Consider the following 19,021-nt stretch of genomic DNA (forward strand, 5'->3'; position numbering starts at 1 on the left):
ATTAAAATGTGTATACTCACAGCTGATACAGCCTGTGGGCTGGCTCTAGCAATCATACTCTCAGTCTCAACTCCTTGCTGGATCAGGTAGGCGGTGTTTCCTATCAGCTGGCCAGTAGTTCCTCCACTAAGGCTGTTAGCCACCTAATGCATCAATTCATTTTTTTTCTTTCTTTCTTTTTCTTTTTATTCCAACTTACTTTGAGATTTATGCATGCATTGGTTATAAACTCTTCTCCATAATGAGATAGCAATGGAAAATATAACTACATCACTAAGAAAAGTGTAAACAAATATCTACTTTGAATCTTCATGTTTCTCATAATTCTCAAATTATATGTTATTATTATATTGATTTTTTTTTCTTGTCAATACTTTAATTTATATTAGATTACAATAATGATGAATATCGGTTATAATTTATAATTTTTAAATTTATTCAGGTTATTTTCTTTTTCTTTATTAGATTCCCATACGTAGGCAAGTGAATGCAAAATAAATATCTTCTGTCTTAACTAAATCTATGTATCTTCATTAACATTAAGCTATCTTGGTCCAAGGTTAAATATATTTCAAATGAGCATATGGGATGGGATGTTTCAGTTTTACAATTATTCAAACTAATCCATGTTTCCATGGGAACCTGCATAAATACTTTAGGAACTCACTATTGTCAAAACAACCATGGAAGCAAAACAAAAAATATTTATTTGCAAATTTAGTTTATATAAATAAATTTAAAATCTAATCTAGATGAAAAAATTATCGATAACTCAAAAACAATGGAAAGAATAGTTGATACCATATTTTAAAATTTATATATTAGTGCCAAACACTCAGACTAAAAATGAAAATACTCTATATAAGAAAGTTTACCATGATTTGAGAGACAGAAGATAAGCAATTTAAGGGATATCCACTATGATTAGGCTGATCATAGAAGAAAGTTATTCAAATCCTTTCCCTATGGTAGGATCAAAACAGACAAACTGATGGACAAGGCCAAAACAGGATTATTAATTTAAAAATCAGTAATTTGTCATTGTTAATTAATTATTGGTTAAAATGGTTAACTTAACATGAAATACAGATTGATAAATCACTTGGAAGTGTTTAGTCACGAGTGCAATACTTGATTTCACAGAACTACATTAAGTAGGTAAAAATTAAGCAAACATAATAAATAATTATTATTAATTTCATAAGAATGACTAACAATTTTTCTTGCAATCTAATTAAATTTAATTATTTTACACATTAAATCACAGGTTAGTTGAAAGAATTAAATTTAACTTCCCAAACTTATTTTGGTAACCCTTGAGTTAACTGCTTCATTACATCAGGGCTGAAATACCATGTTAACAGTAACAAAGTGTTTAGCAGCCCAGCTCATTACAAAAAAGAAAACAAAGATATTGTTTAAAAGATCTGGTGACATCAGATGATGAAAACTGCTGTTAAAGCCACCTCAAATTGAAAGAACAAGCTGGTTCAGAATATGAACATTTATTTGACTAAGCTAACAATCGAAAACATAAGGTAAATTAATAAAAACAAAATAAAACCTTCACAAACAAAATAAAGAACATAAATAAAAATAAAAGTGTCTTTCAAGATAAAATAAAATGAAATGAAATAATAAACAAAATTAATAAACATAAAATAAATATTGCTGGGTCGACACCGATGGGTCAAAGACGAGATAGATCCAAAAGAAAATATTAAGCACTCTGAAAGGTCAGAGAAGATGTTTCCAAGCCTAACTGTTCAAATGTTGGTGGGCCACGTCTACACTGACTCCCTAATAACAATTTACGCAGACAGGGTCTGGTGACAACATCTGACAAACTACACACAATGTACGCGTAAGGGTAATGAAATACACCAGACCACTAATTAGCAGCAATTACCTTTTCAAGTCTAAGGCCAAAAAAACAGAAAGGTCTGGTTTCTGATTGTAATGTCGATTAACACTCAAAATATCCAAATTAAAACATACTGAATGGAGACTGGGCTGGTTAGAAACTATGATGGCCACTAATTAGCAACTCAAATTCAAGTCAAAGGTCAAAAACGCAGAAAAGACTTGGTTCCAGACTGTAATGTTGATTAAAACATTCAAAATGTCTAAACTAATACATTTTGAACGTAGACAGGGCTGGTTAGAAACTATAATGGCCACAAATTAGCATCAACTGATTTAAAAATGAAGATCGTTGGCCTGTTGCTAGGTGATACCTTAGCAACGGTTTAACAACCCTTAGCAACTATTTCTTTTACACTTAATTATAATACAAAGTATAAAATACATATGTTTTTTCTAATAAACAAAAATTCTAAATAAAATAAAAGTAATTAAATTAACTACTAATACTAAATAAATACTATTTATAAAACATTCACAATTTAATTATTAAATATGGCATTGACAACTGGTCAACTGGTTATATTCTTATTTTCGATAAAGCAATGGTTTTTTGTAATGTCCTCTGAATATATATATATATATATTCAAGTACATTCAACTCCTGATAATTTTAAAATTGTTGAGGTGAAAAACTTCCAAATAGAATTTAAACTATTCTGTATTTTGCTTGTACAACGTTTCGGAACATTATCCTATACTCATGCACTATTACATCCTCATATTTATCATTTTTTCAATTTCCATTTTTAAAATGATGTCATCTATACACATATAGTTTAAAATTGTTTTATAACTACATTATTTAACTTCAATTTAATTATATGCAACTTAAAAAATGTAGTTATAAAACATTTTAAACCATATGTGAATGGATCATGATTTCAAAAATGGAAATTGAAAAAATGACAAATAAATGGATGCAATGGAACATGATGGACCTTATGGGATAATGTCACAAAATGTTGTACAGGCAAAATATAGAATAGTTTAAATACGATTAAGATTAGGTTGGAAGTTTTTTTTTCACTTCAACAATTTAAAAAAAAAGTAATATTATCAACTTCCAAAAGAAAATCCAGATAATTTTAAGTTTCTAATCCGATCCCTAGAAAAAAGCTCGATAAATTGAAGAAAATCAATGTGTTTTGGTCTCCTTGGTAATTAAAAGTTGTGTATCTTCCTAACCAACATTGTATAATGAAATCAGGGTTCTTCCATCCTATGTAATTTGAAGTCTCTCACCTTTCAACACACATTCACCTGTCGTTTGTTTACATACTGAAGGAAATAATTATACTACTCAGTTAATTTTTTTTTTTTTTGAGTTTTGAACCTGTGAAATTGATGTCTGTTTTTTATTTTATAGATTTTAAAACATGTCACTTTCAATCAAACTTCCTTTTATTTTATATGTCCTCCCAAATTCTAGATTACTTAAACTCTAATTATTTTCAATTCTCGGTAATTTTCTTCGGAATAATCATTTAATAATCGGAGCTTTTTCTCAGGCCTCTTGAGTTTCAAATTATCAAGTGTCGTCTGATTATACAGTAGACTAATAATAAATTGAGTAAATAATTTAACATTCAATACCGCAATGAATATATCATTGTTAACTGTAAGTGTTTTTTAAAATCATGATATTTGATAGTAATAATTTATTATTCTAAAAATATTTTTAACATAAAACTCTTAAGCATATGAATTGTTTATTTTTCAAGAAAATTATGATGCTTTTAGATTAAACTACTTTTTATTCATTTTCAGATTCTAACATAGTTAAATGAGTGGTATTTCTACAGAGAAAAATTATATACGACAAATAACCATTATGAATATATTCAAAAGCATTTCAATTCAAAAATATTTAGCATACCTAAGCATACGATGATGAAACATTAGAATTTTATTTACCTGAGTATAAGTGACCGGAGTAGTATTGCCTGGACTATAATATTGGCCAGAACTTGGAGTGTACATAGCCCCTGATTCTCCAACAGTATACACAGGATACCTAAAAACAGCAAGAAATATTTTTCAGTTCAAATATAAAATGAAGGTTTGACAATTGATTCAATATGTACTGAAGTAGCAATATGTTTTATTATGGAATAGAAAATTAAAAACAGATGTGTGAATACAGTGTTGTCTAAAAAATTTTGTGAAAGTTTTTTTAATTAAAGTTGTTATTCTAAGTGTCCAGCAAAGTAGCTAGAAGAAATTTCCTGATTTTTCCCTGGTCATTTTGCAATCCATGATTCTTGTAGCATCATTAAGCATTCATTAATAATGACTATCTATTTTTCTTGTTATCAAATACTCTTCTTATTAAGTACACTTATCTATTGTTGATACAGGTAAAGTTTATATTGGGATAAAGACTTTTAAAGAGTTATTTATTGGGCACAGATATTTAGAACATTTTATTATTTCTATAATGATTTTTGAAGATTCACATCCATGTACATGTCTGAAACATTTTACATTTCGAACAAAAAAAAAATTATTTGAATTATTGTTTTAGACACATTATGATTCCATGATGGTATGATGGCTGAGATGATTTATTTTCTTTCTTTGTCGATGACAAAGGTTCATTCGCTTTATTGAGAATGATACAAGAAAATGGACACAGTGTACAGTTTCAGTAAAAAACAAAAAAATAGTAAATAATAGTGCATAAAAAGAAAAAAAGTCTTAAATCCTAGACAAAATAAAACCATAACATTATTCATTTGATTGAAACAAATCATAAATAAAAAACAGAATAGTTACATTTGGCCATTTGAAGTAGTGTATATTGTCTGTTCACCAGTGCTTTCTATATATTGAACATAAGAATGTGTGACATCTTCACCTCCACCTTCAGAAGCTGAAAAAAAAAATAATTTAACATGTAAAAAATTAATAACTGGCGATAAAATGTTAGTTTTAAGGAATCATCACTCATAATAGAAAATATATACACTGGAAAACAAATCATAATAACATAAAGATTTATACAAAAATAGAGAAAAAACTTTACTGAAGAATTACATCATTACTAGAAGACTGCTCTTCCAATCTTCACAAAACATTGAAAAGACAGCTCGGAGAAAAAACATATTAATGAGGGACGAGATCAAAATGGTTAAAGTGAATATATCAACTAATGAGGAGTTAGTCAGTTATCTCAGGAAAAATTTCATTTTTCTAGAAAGATTGACAGAATTATTACTTAATTTTTTTCTGGAAATAACTTAAGCCTTGAATTTTCAGGATAAAATAAAAAAATTAATTCCTGGACAAGTTAGAAGTCGCTATCAGAGAGACGATTGCATCGAGGAGGAGTTCTATATTAAAACATCATGAAAGTGCTTCATACTAGAAAATCCATAATCTTGTAGAGGCTATGTGCAAAAGGCGGCAATTTAGAATTGTCAAAATTCCTGATACCTATGTCCATCAGAACTCACAATTTCCCTTCAGTGCTACAACCTCCTTAGCCTTCTCAAGGTTCACTGCACTAAACTCACCCCAACAGCAGTTTCCATAGCTTTTTTGAGCAGCATTTGAATGCTGACATGACAGATATGAAGGACAGCATTGCTAAGCCTGTACTTCTAACTAATAATGTTGTTCATCAATTTTTAAACTTATTAAAACGACAAAACAACCTTATCCAATCCTCTTTCAGCCTTCTACAACAGCTTCCAACGACTACGAGGTAGACAAGCCTACTGTCCATATTATGGGCAATCAATTCTTAACTGTGGGGTTCTTGGTCCATTTTTATGTGGAACAGATCGACTAATTCAACAAACTGACCATTAAAAACATTAAACTGACCTTGAAACTTACATGAAAAATATTATTTCATTATAAATATTGGGATTTTCTCATTAAAAGCATTGATTTTTTGAATATCATGTCACGAAATCCTCAATATGAAAACGATTCTGATAAGGAAGAGAGAAAAATGTATAAAACTAGAGAGGAAATAAATCTATAAATATTCGAGGCATATTGAAATAAATCTAATTAACAACAAAGGTTAATTAAACACCTAAATCAACTGAGCCGAACTACAGAATAGAACCCCAGGATATTGTTAGGTCAGTTAAACAGAGATGCATAACCAATCTCCTAAACTTATTTCTAGATGCAAGAATATAAGCTGTTGACACATCTCGTACTGTATTTAATGAGACAATACAGATCCTCACATATGCGGACAATCTGAACTTAGTTGGAAGATCCTAGGGAGAATTTTCGCAGATGATTTTCTTGCACCTAAGCGTCCAACAAGAGGACTAAGACTAAATATTAATGAAAATAAAACCAAAAATATGGTAATGGGACAGGAAGTAATGGAAGGCAAAATGGTTCAGGAACTTGGGATGTCAAGTGGATGTGTATGCAGACCTGATGGCAGAAATTAAAAGAAGAATCGCTATTTCCAACAGATGTTTCTGTGAACTTCAGATGCATTTTAGGAGTAATGTCCAAATCCAGAAGTTCCAAAGTCCTATATAATAGATTAGGCTGCCCTGTACTAACTTATGGTTTTGAAATATGTACCACGACTAAGAAATACAAGCAGACTTTGTTAGCTCATGACCGAAAAATCTCTGTAGTATCTTTGGTCTGATTGCAGAAGGACCAAAATGAATTAAAGTCACTTACAAATGTGGATATAGTCTTGAATGTACATCTGGGAAGAGTCAGGCAGCCATGGCATGTAATGAGAATGGACGAACTTCAAATCCCCAAAAAACCTTGACTGAACGCCAATATGAAACAAGAAGAGTTGACCATACTAAGCTTCGTAGGGAGAAGGGTGTGCCAAATGATGCAAGACACCGTCTTAAGACCAACAACTGGAAGGCAGCAACTCAAGATCGAGACAACTCGAGGAAGCTAATAGGGAAGGCCTTGACTTGGCAATGGTGTAGTACCACTAGTATGTTGTAGTACCACTATAAGCATAATTAGAACCCATAACCCAACTAAGAGGCATATTGGTTAAATAGGCACAAAGCATTTTCAATAATTAACATATGAAACAGAAGCATAAAAATCAATCCAGTCATTTAAATATGTTGTTGAATTGATTTGCCCTACATGCCCTACTACTTAGGTTCGGTGAATAAGAAACATGTCTATCAATGTTCTGTGAAATAGGCCTTGTTATCTATAAAAGGTGCTCCCCTTCGCCTTCTATCTCTCTCATCCAAAAGGTGCAGATAGAATGATTCATTCCCGTAGTACTTCAAGTTTTATTGTAGCTTCCTATATAATAAGTATGAAAGTAAAAATAAAAAATTCCAACAATGAATACTTTTCTTTTAACAAGTTTTATGTTCATATACGAAATAATCATAAACCTTTAAAGTTTTAAATAATATATATTTTTAAATTACAATAACACTTACATAATTAAGAATAAAGAAATTGAAATGATGTTATCAAGAATAAGCGTTAGTATATTTACACCACTTGTAAACAATAATCAATGTTTGGTTCATGCCCATGCAAAATACAAAACACATAGGAAGATATAAAAAAAAATAAACCAGTTTCCAAATAAATTTGATCCCATCAAGATTACAACCCTTATATACGTTATTTAAATCCTACAAAAAATAAATTTATTAATGAATAAGTTAGTTGCTTTGAAGGGACGTGATGGCTGTGTGGGTTGGGACATCCCAGAGCACTCAGTTCAGAACGTTGTGGGTTCCATTTCCATCGGGGTTACTTAATATATATCTTTCGGCGGCCCTAGTTTCCACCACCAAACACAAAAAAATGTAACATTATTAAAAAAAAATTCATATAGACCAGAAGAACAATGAAATGAGCATTAGATAATAAATAATTAACTGGAAATATTATTAATTAAAAAATATAAGCTGGCCAATCTGGCAAAAGGTTAAGCCAATTAACTAAATGTTGACATCTCGATATTTCTTTTGAGGGTCTCACTCACCACATATGATTCTACTAGTCATGAGAACAGAATTCATTATTTAATTTTTTATTAAAAAAGTAAATAATTTTAAAATGAGGCATGTTGTACCCAATGACAACTAAAAAATGGGTTTTATCATTTTTTAAGAACTAAGAAGTTGACATCAGACTTATAGTCCAGTTGATTAATTAGGAACAAGAAAAATATCAGTGGAAAGTTTTGGAAAATTTGCTCATTTATGTTTTTTTGCACCCTGATTATGAATTTCAACTTAATTACCCCCAATATTTGCCAAAAATATATAAAAAGTTTTATTAAACTAAAGGTTAAAAAAATCCTATACAGCAGCTTTTCTCTCATAGCAGGAAAACTATGCATTTTATTTTCTTCCAGGCCCTCATTAAAAAAAAATCACCAAACTGGAGAAAAGAAAAAAAAATCACAAGTCAAAATTGTAGGTGATTTTCTCTTCTGTTTACACTTCCGGAAACAATTTAAGGAGATTAAGTTGAACTTTGTAATTAGCACCCTAAAAAACACAAATGAGTAAATTTTTAGAAGTTCTCCAAAACTTTACACCAAGATCCCATTCTGATCTTCATGACAGAAAAAAAATGTAAGGAATTTACTCTGGCTTAATTTAATACAATTTGATATTGTTAAAAAAAATGTATTCTTTCCAATTGCAATTGGAGAAAAAACAAAAAACCAAACAAAAGATTTGAGTTTTTTTATTTATATTTAAAAAAAAAAATTGGAGGTTCCTAAGTTGGAATTTGTAATCAGTATAACCAAAATAACACTAATGGGTAAATTGTAATAACTTAACTTAAACTTTATGGGTAAAAGTACAATAGGCCTGGACTATAAGTGAATTGGCTGAACTATCAAGCAGGCTGTAATTTAATTGTCAATAAAGTAAGGATGAATAATTTTGATATTAAGGGCCAGTTGCACCATCACAGTTTTAACTAAGATTTATAAAATCTCAGGTAAATCAATAATTATCCGAGGTACCAGAAAGGTTAACCTTCAAATTTGGAAGTAAATTTTACTGGGCAATGATAGCTAGCTAAACTGAGTTATAGAGCAAATCTATGTTAAAGTATTTAACCATACAAGGAACCTTCCATAATTTCAGTTGGAATCTGTTATCTAGCATAAGTGTATTCTATTAGTATTCTGTTTTTTTTTTCCAAATTAAATCAAATGGATTTGATCGAGATAGATGATTAGACAGACGACAAAGACTTTAAAAATTGGTACCTCAGGCAATAAAGAATAAAAAGTATTCAATCTTCGACGAAATCATTTTTTTACATTGGTTGTTAGAAGAATTTTTTCAGTGATTTCGACAGTCAAAAGTGGCTTTTGAATCAATTTTAAATTTAATTGGACCCACAATTTCTAACATTACTGACAGTTATCTCACTTAGATAACCTTGGTAATCTATCTAACAAAACTGTAAACCAGAAACAGGTTGCCAAGTTATCGGAGGTTTACTTGGACAAATTTAGGTTATATTGAAGATTGGTTTAATCGGTCTTAAGCCACAAAAAATTGTTAAAGTTCTTATGGTTACCAGGTAATAGTACTTCAAATATTTTATATTCTTCAATAATTTTTTTTTAAAACTGAATTAATGAACCTTAGCATTCAATGGATGAATAAAGCAGCCTAAATCAACTTTTTATTTCAATTTGTCATTCATTTTTTGAAAACTGGTCTATGAATAATTAATACATGCTGACACATACAACACTAAGTAGAACTATTGTTGAAAAACAAATTGACAAGGTAAATTTATAGAATGATATGAACACTTGAAATGAGTATTCTACAAAAATTAATGAACAAAATGAAATTCAGTCAGTTTATTTATTATATTTTAAAAACATGCCAGGAAAATAATTATTAACTACATACAATGTATTAAGCCTTACACTTCACAGGAAATAGATTTACTTTGCATCAGAACAAGAGAAAAAATTAAATAAATTGAAAAAATAAAACCCAGTACATAAGTTAAATCCTTACCAGCATTCACAGTTGTCAATGAAGTGTATGACCTAGGAGCTCCTTTTTTTTTTGTTAATTTTGATTTTTTTTTTTTGTAATTTTTTTTTTCAGTTTGGATGTTTCATTAGTTTTTGTGAATTAGTGCAGGGGAGCAAGACATGTAAAGAGTGCAAATGTAAGAGAAAAAATAGAATAATATAAATAACTTAAAATTATTAGGAAAAAAAGCTTCAACACAATTACACATAAGAATAAAAACAAAATTAAGTATAATTTTGTAGAACATTTAATATTACTTAATTTAAAATACTAAATAAGTATATTTTACAAGAAGTATGAGTAAGAATATTTAATTAAATGTTTATATTCATATATACATGATTTATTTATTCAACATGAATTTTAATCATGAAAAACATTTATTGAGCGTGTTAAATTACAGCAAATCTATAAACATCAGCCCTACATTATAGCCTTCTAGACATTGGAAGGATGTGTGGAAACATCAACCATGCTTAAATTACTTTATGAACGCTAAACATACAGCTTGATTAAGTAAACAGGCAACAGAAACTTTAAAATCATAAAGAGATACGGCTAACTTGACATAGAGGTATCTAACCTAATAATGTTTCAGAAAAAAAAAAATTAATCAAAAGATAACATCTTAATTATAACAGCAAGTAACAATTTAAAAAAATAACAAAATCTACATTCCAAATGTAACACTGACATAATTTAAATCAATCAAAACTCTAGAAGAAACTATCATAAAATCTAAACTAAACACAAATTTTAAATAGCAGGAAATATCTAAACAATCGTTCATAGAACAATATGAATTGTGCATCACCACAGAATGCATACAAATATATCTGCACTCATAATGATTACGAATTTCTATATGTTATGCCTGTAGAGCTTGAGTACATGACTTATGTATATATTTACATCCCACTAAAATACTCACGAAATTTTAAATAAAACATACTACAATAAACTGATTCTCAAGAAATAAAATGGAATTTTTAAAATATTTAACAGTTTTATCACTAGCTGCACACAGGCCACTTTTTAGCCTCGGTGATTAAAAAATCAAGTTTCAAAATAGATTTTATTAATGTATAGACTAATGTCTACATATAATGCATATGTTTGTGCTAGGAAGAGAAAAAAATATAGAAAATTTTAGATCCATCTATTGATAACCACAAGGCTTATAGATGGACAATTTTTTTTTTTATTTTAAAAAAATTAAGATCTTTTTCTTTGTGTTGTATAATGTGGGGTATAATTTAACTGCTTCTATAAATATAGTCAGAAATTGTCACTGGAAAATCAAGAGCAACTTTTTAATCTCCAGTGCCGAGACAGCTAAGAACGTGTGCATTCTGTTTTGCCTGCAACAATTGAGTCTTCAGGAAAATCAAATGTGTTGAAATTTTTCAGGTACCACAACAAACTATTTGCCTGTGTGCTGGTTCTCATAAAAAAAAATAATTGTTGTGATTAAAAAGTTGCCAGTGGCAACCCTTATAGCATTAATAATTTAGTAAGTCAATTACAGCCCTTCAATCCTTCCCATATCTCATGTTCAGTCTAATCTGAAATTATTAGCTTATTGCATCCCTTATCAAACAACTTTAGTATTTCATCAATTGTTAAAAATAAAATAAAAGTAAAATGAAATGCTATTAAATAAATAAATAATATAGTACTTCATCTTCCATTGTTTGTCCTCATCATCTTTCAAGTAACCTACCAACACATATCAATAATTTTCCTTCACTTGATCTGTTATTTCAAGAAAATAAACTTTTGACAAAATTGATAATACCAACTTAATTGCATTTTTTCCTTTTTCTTATCAATTTAATACAGTATGACCACCATTATCCTGGGCTCTATTAACCAAGGTTCCGAGGGGCCAAAATTTAATTTTATTCTTTTTCTTTTTTTAATGAGGTGTTTTTAAATTTTTATACCATTTATTTTATATGTAAAATATTTATTAAAAAAATGAATATGTAAGATTATTTTTATCGATTACATAATTGTTAATTATGTATTGTTCTTAAAAATAATGAATAGAAAAAACACGGCAAGCTGGTATAATATGAATAAAATGTTTACGGTAACTACTAGTTCAATTCATGTTCTAGGAACGGTAATTTTTTCTGATATTAAAAAGAGAAATTTTTAATAAAAAACAAACTCAAGTTTTTGTTCCTCTAAATGAAAATTCAATAAATATGTAACATGCATACATTCATTCTTATGTATTTAGTATAATATAATTTAATGTATATAAAACGTTTATTTATTAATAAAAGTGATTTTCTGCAGTTTTTTAAAAAAATCAATTTTCTTATCTATCACATCAAGTCAATAAAATGTTGTAATTCGATTATCCCAGATTTTCAATTATCCTTGAACTCCCGTGACCCCGGAGAATAAGGGGCTATACTGTAATTTTAAAGAAATTGCATACTTTATCTACATAAGTTTTTAGTTCTGAAATATATCAAGTTGAAAATTCATCAACTGAATCGAGCTCTATTTGAGCTTTGTTTTAGCAAATATATTCCATATTAAAATAAATAATTATTTTGCTCAAAAACTTTCATATTACACAAATGATAGGAAAATCAATAATTTTTTTTTAATAAGGTTTCATTTAAAAAAACCTTTCAATAAAATTTTTAAAAAAATGGAGATAAACAATCAACTAAAAATTAAATAAATATATTGAGTAACTAACCTGTTACAGTAATATAGTGACCAGGGCTTGATTCTGGTCCTTGAATGCCTTCTTCGGAATTACCCCCAGAAGACAAAACACCACCTTCTTCCTAAAACATAAAAAAAAAAAATTGTATTAAGAGTATTTTCAGTTTCAAAACAAGTTCTTGATAGATCACCTGAATTCCCTATTGTTCAAGACAGTTCTTGAGCAAATAGAAATCCAAAGTGCTATTGCTATTTTAAGTCTATTAAAGATTTTTTTTCCCCCATTTTTGTTGGTTTTACTAGTCCTGGTAATAATACTGTAGGACAGAAATTTTAAGTAGGACAATTTATTTAAATATTTATTATAATTAATATTTAGTAGGCTTTCCATACTGTTTCTAATTTAAAATGACTGGCTTTATTAGAACTGGAGAAGGTAGAAAAAAAAAATCAATCCAACTTTTAAAAATTAAACAAGTTAATTGGTCACGAAACATTAAATTATCAAAACAAATTCCTAATAATTAATGTTGATATAATGAAAACATCTAGTGCAACATACATATTCTAATAGCTGTAATTTTTCACAATCCTGCAAAACTGAATTTGGACTAAAACATTAAAATTAGTATTCATATTGTATTCAAAACCAATTAAAATAAATAAACCAATAAATCAAAATTAATACAGTCTATATCAAAAGAATTTTTTTTATAGCTTCTAAAAAGGTTTCTAAACCCTGTCTCAAACCAATTAAATCCGATTACACTGCAGTTAATAAAGTATTTATTAGAAAACTTATGTATTTATTATGTTGAATATGTAATAATTACTTAGTAACCATGAAAACTATGTTTTTCTTTTTATCTCTCAGTTTGACCTCATGAACATCCTAATAACTACTTAGTTTAATAATTCACCACTAGAATGTGCTAGCGGTACTTACAGCTGCCTACTGTAAGCTGCAAGACTTAGTATATTTTACTCTAATCTTAAGCATAAATGTAAGTTTTTTTGTTTGTCTTTTATTTATTTTTTTTTTAATTCATGACTGTTACACTCGCTTAAAATGCTTTATATATTTTTTAAATGGATGGTTTCAATATTTAATTGTATTTAGAGATACACAAGTGATTAAACAATACGTCAGAGTGGGCAACAATTAAACTAATAGCTAAAATTGCCATGGATACGATATTTATCAATGGTTCATTCATGAATGAGGGTCGTATCCATGACAACTTTAGCCATTAGTTTTAGCTATAGCTAGTTTTTGCCCATCTCAGTAATACGTTATTCCAAGAGATAAGTTACAGTGATGCTAGAAATGTTAAATTATTGAAGGTTTCTCATGACCACCCACTTACAGACAAGAATGTAGTTTACTGTAACAAGTTTTCTTAATTATTTATTATTCTCAGGTGCTTAAATATGTTTTTATTTCTTCAAAAACCTATTGAGATATGAAATTTTTTTATTCATACAGGAATTTAATTTGGCCCAAATTTGAAGGATAATGTTTAAAAAGAGTAACGGTATTTTTATGACCAACTATTTAAAATACTTAAAAAAGAGGCAAATAGAAAAATAAAATTGGCCCTAGTAGTAAATCTTGTAAGCTGCATAGTACTACTGAAGACAACAAACTATCATTAAAAATCTTTATGACAAAAAATAACTGCAATTGTCACATTTGACAAACAAAACCACTGTCTCAAATATAAGTAGGTTTAATAAAAAACAAATATTTTTTCTATTTTAAAGAAAATTTGGAAATATCTGATGAATAAACTATAGTAGGGTCATTCTCAGATAAAATTTAATTTTGAAGTTAGATTACTTTTATTTTGAAACTAGATTAATTCTATTTTAAAATTTTCTTTGTACTATGTCTAGGTAACATGTTTTGATCATCTATAGATAATAAAGATGTTTCGTAAAGTTATATTTATTTCTGGTCTTGAATACTTCATTGGCAACAAGGATGCTTTAAAAACAACTCATGACATGAAACGGGTGAGGAGCCTCATAAAAAGGATGAGGTGAGTGCAATGGGGAAGAAGGTAAAAGCTTTCTCATTCTATCCCTTTGATAGTACCTTAGTAAGCTGGGCTAACTATCTCAATTATTTAAAGTTAGGAGGTTGAAGATAGAAAACGAGGCATTATCTGATGTGAGGAAGGACTTCTTGCAACTGTTGGTACATCTCATCCATGTGGTTGGTCACTTTCCCTAAACGGCCAGTGATGGAGATGCTTCAGAGGACAACACCTAACGTTGTTATAGTAAGATAACATGCTTGGTTTTCTCGCACTCACTTAATTGGTATTAAAAAAAAAAAAAACATTACTAGGTCCTGGCCTTCCACCATTTACCTTTACCATCTTCATCTGTCCTCCAATTCCGAACCCTGAGTCTTTTTCAACACCATCCACCCATCAAAGCTTTGGGTGACCTTTTGTTTGGTGCCGCATATTTCTTTGTCTTAAAAGTTTTTTAGGGATCTGAGGACTCTATTCTTGTACTATATCCTGCCCACAATAGCCTATTGATTTTGATTATTTACACTGACTTTTAGCATGGAATATACTTCTGTTTCTGCACTTTCTCCACATAAATCTATTTTTCACTTGACCATAAACGCGTCTTAGGATTTTTCTCTTAAATGCTTGGAAATCACTATTATCCAACAGCGAGATGGCCCTTGTTTCTGATACATGCACTGGTCTGATCAGAGCCTTATCCGACCTTGTTTCTTTAAACTAATTCCCAGATGCCGACAGTTCCAAATAGCATATTTTGACAGATGCTACCTGCCTTCTTATCTGGCTGAAACAACATTACCTACATTATCCTGTGAATTCAGCTACACTACACTAATTACACAACTTGATTGAATGAGTAAGGATCCAACAACCAGGACATGATCTTCATTACGTTCTCTAGCTTGACCAGCAATCATATATTTGGTATAAAGGTATTAAAAGTCCTAACATCCTAACAGCAATCTTGGTTTTATAGGAACGGAATTCTAAACCTAATTGTTACTAACAATGAGACGAAATTATGTTTTTGGGTTTTTGAAAATTTTTAATTAGACAGGAGGAATGGTCAGGCAGAAAAACTAATAAAGAGGATTTTACAAAGGTTCAAGAGACTGTATGTTACCAGTAAAAATTATTCATCCAATCAGCAGCTGGCGCTTTAAAGGTTTCTCTTATGATATCGCAACACAAGACAGTAACTCGCTATGCTCCAGAAGTTGTTTTTCGTACAATAGGAAATCTATTATGTTAATTTACATAAACTAATGTTAATACTGATTCCATTAAAATTAGTAAAAATGAGCTCTTTCCACATGTTAAAGCCACAATTTATTTGAATCAAAAGCAAAAATGTGATGTATTATTTTATACAATAAATAATAAAAACTAATATATTTATTTACCTGAATGGAAGGATGAGCTGTTACGGTTATTGAATGAGATGAGTCAACAGAATTTTCTGGGCTTAATTGAACACTTACTGCTGGCTGGCTCACCTTTAAACATTATTCCTTAAATTAATACTAACATTTTTTTTTTTTTCAAAAAACACGTGAATTAATCATGATTTGGAACAGGTCATTTAAGAAGTTGCCTACAGTACAAGTAAACTTCGATTTGATAGTGCCAAGATATAATAAAAATTTTGGTATTCAACTAATTTGAATCTTTCATAACAAAAAAATGGCAAAACAAAAATATTTGTTGGGTTGGAGGTATAAGTGGTCTAGAAATATTTTTGTGATAATTAGTTTTTTTTATCTTTATAAGAACCAAATTGATGCTTCAGAATTAAGAAAATTGTGAAATTACATATAATTATTAACTAATTGATAATTTCACAGTATTAACAATTTTAAAGCATAGATTTGGTTCATAAAAAGCTATATATCATAAAAACTCATCTTCAGAAAAATGTCACTCGACCACTTATATCTCTAGCCCAGTTTGCAAGCTTAAAAGAAAGTGGGTAGTGATGACTGAGCTACTTATGAAGCAATATAAAATTTCTATAGAGTATCCCGAAATGTTCTTTTTAAACTGTATCTTTTATGAGGTAAATTGCATAACAAAAAAAAATTAAGATAGATGAAGCCACATCCTAAGAATGTATGACAGAATAAACAGAGAAGAAACATTAACATAAATCATGTTGGAAGAGATTAGACCCCAACACAAGAAATCTACGAGCACGTTTCTCTTACTGCTTAGTGGGTTAGCAGGAGAAAGGATTCGATCTATTTGATTTTTAATTTTTTTATAAAGTAGTCTGTTATTTGAAGGTATCTAATGTAATTTTTTGCTTTTTCTTTTTGGTCAATACAGCCTTCTGACTTCAAATTCATATTTTATTATGAGGTGTTTATTGACCGCAGATTCAATATGAGGAGAAAATGGTCGGGGTGCGATCAGTAATGATTAAAAAATAACTAAAACTTATTTTATTTTTGCCAACGTTTCGACCCAAATTTCAGACTTTCATTTATTAGGCGAATAACCATTCATAATTCTGAGAAAAGAAATATTGTAACAAGAAATTTAAGTTACAGTAGATGTTGTAGTTGAAAGGTAAAATATAATATTGTAGAACCAAGAATTATACATAACAAATATTGTATGAATTATACACAACAATATTCCTAATATTTTCACTAATTGTTATATATAATTCTTACCTCTAAAATATTATATTTTATCTTCTGTCAGTATCACCTACTACTTAAATTTTTTGTCATATTTTTTTCTCTAAATTATAAATTTTATTTAGCCTTTTTGTGTTCAGTTCTGATGAAGGTCTTAATAATGGCACAAATAAAATCAGTTTTACTTATTTTTGTATCATTGCTGACCAAACCTCCGACCATCTTCTCCTCATATCTTATTTTATTAATAAGATAGTCTTATATAGTATCTTATATTTAAGATAGACTATCTTATTAATCTAAAATTAATAAAACAAGAATTTGCAATCAGAAGGCTTAATTAGTGTAAACATACTGCTGAATCGTGTTAGAAACAATTTTAGGTATAAAAAACACGACAACCCAATACACGTTATAATAGGTTGCACAACTAACTAATGATAAAGATTATCACAAGAGAATTCTTTTCAGAAAAGAGAAAGAGAGGACCTAAAAGGAAAAGCAAGCATAAGGACCAGGAGAAGGACCGCAGGAAAATTGGAGTCACTGATTGGAGAAGAAAGGTTTGGGATAGAGAGGAAGGGAGAGAGGCACAAATCCATCTTTGGAATATTGTGTCAGTAAGAGGAAAGATTAAGTTGAAATAATTGCATCAAATAACTGTTAAATTTCAAAGTTCTAATTGATAGATGTTGAGCAGAAAATTCCATCTCCCATATTGAGTTAGTGTGTACATTATTAATGTACTTTAATAGAATGTTACTACAAAGAATAAAATTGTATACGAACTCAGCAATATTAATAAAATAAAAGGCTTAGTGTCACAGGAAGACTTTTTAGATGGTACATTAGATCCTAAGGCAACTAATACATAAGACTCCTACCTGAATAAAGCTCATTCTAAGAATTAAACTTAACATAAATTCAAAAAGCTATGCTAAGTTGAAGAGATCTTAGTTAAGATAATAGACTAATTTTTTCTTTAAATTCATAAGACTAATAATCAATGGTATTTGATAGAATTTCAACTTTTTTTTTTAATATAAATAACCCTAAGAATGGAAAATAATATATTACATAACATTGTTCAGACTAATTTATGGTAGAAATGAATGAAGTTTCACATTTTCACTCATTTATTTTATTTTTTTATCCTCCTCTACAATTTAATATACAAGAATAAATTTTCACACTTTTTTTTCCTCCTGTTTTGCACTATGAACCTATCCATATTTTCACAAAATATTTACATAATCATTAAAAGATTTGTGCAGTAAACTTGTTTCCATGAGTACAAAGTTGTCATGACAAAAATTAAGGGAACTTAGTAATTAGTTTCACATCAAATATTAAACTAACAAAATTGAATAATTAAGCAAAGCAATTAATATTGGTCTGCCCATGAAATTGTGAGAAAGTTTTTTTTTTTTTTTTTAGGAAGATGGTCCAGATGGTAATCAAAGAAGATATAAAGCAGAAGAAAAAAAAATTATATACATTAAATAAGTAATATTAATAATTTTTGTTTTACTTTTTTTGACTGCTACCCAGGAACATCTATCTATAAATAATTGTATACAGTTAACTAATAATCTTCAAATACTAATAGTTTTTGGAGAAGTTTGTCGGGGGGTGCGGTCAGCAAAGAACAACATAAATAAACAAAACCATATTTATTTATTTTATGCCGACGTTTCGACCTGAG

The 19,021-nt window shown here is 29.0% G+C and overlaps 1 protein-coding gene across 10 annotated transcripts in view; it reads right to left on the reverse strand.

Moving 5' to 3' along the window:
* Window positions 1-19,021, reverse strand: part of Rfx (regulatory transcription factor Rfx) — a 43,111-nt gene that overhangs the window by 17,683 nt on the left and 6,407 nt on the right. For 5 of the 10 annotated variants that reach the window (XM_014425801.2, XM_014425800.2, XM_014425797.3 and 2 more), the window contains exons 3-7: window positions 16,078-16,170; window positions 12,661-12,751; window positions 4,702-4,798; window positions 3,841-3,940; window positions 21-143 (exon numbers count right to left, since the gene is read on the reverse strand). In XM_014425801.2, coding sequence (XP_014281287.1) covers window positions 21-143; window positions 3,841-3,940; window positions 4,702-4,798; window positions 12,661-12,751; window positions 16,078-16,170 — 504 coding nt within the window. The remainder of the gene's footprint in view (window positions 1-20; window positions 144-3,840; window positions 3,941-4,701; window positions 4,799-12,660; window positions 12,752-16,077; window positions 16,171-19,021) is intronic. The other 5 variants (XM_014425804.3, XM_014425798.2, XM_067046448.1 and 2 more) reach the window with 2 other exon arrangements.

Source organism: Halyomorpha halys, unplaced genomic scaffold, assembly GCF_000696795.3.
Source record: "Halyomorpha halys isolate HHAL.00 unplaced genomic scaffold, Hhal_1.1 Scaffold533.1, whole genome shotgun sequence".
Taxonomy (NCBI): domain Eukaryota; kingdom Metazoa; phylum Arthropoda; class Insecta; order Hemiptera; family Pentatomidae; genus Halyomorpha; species Halyomorpha halys.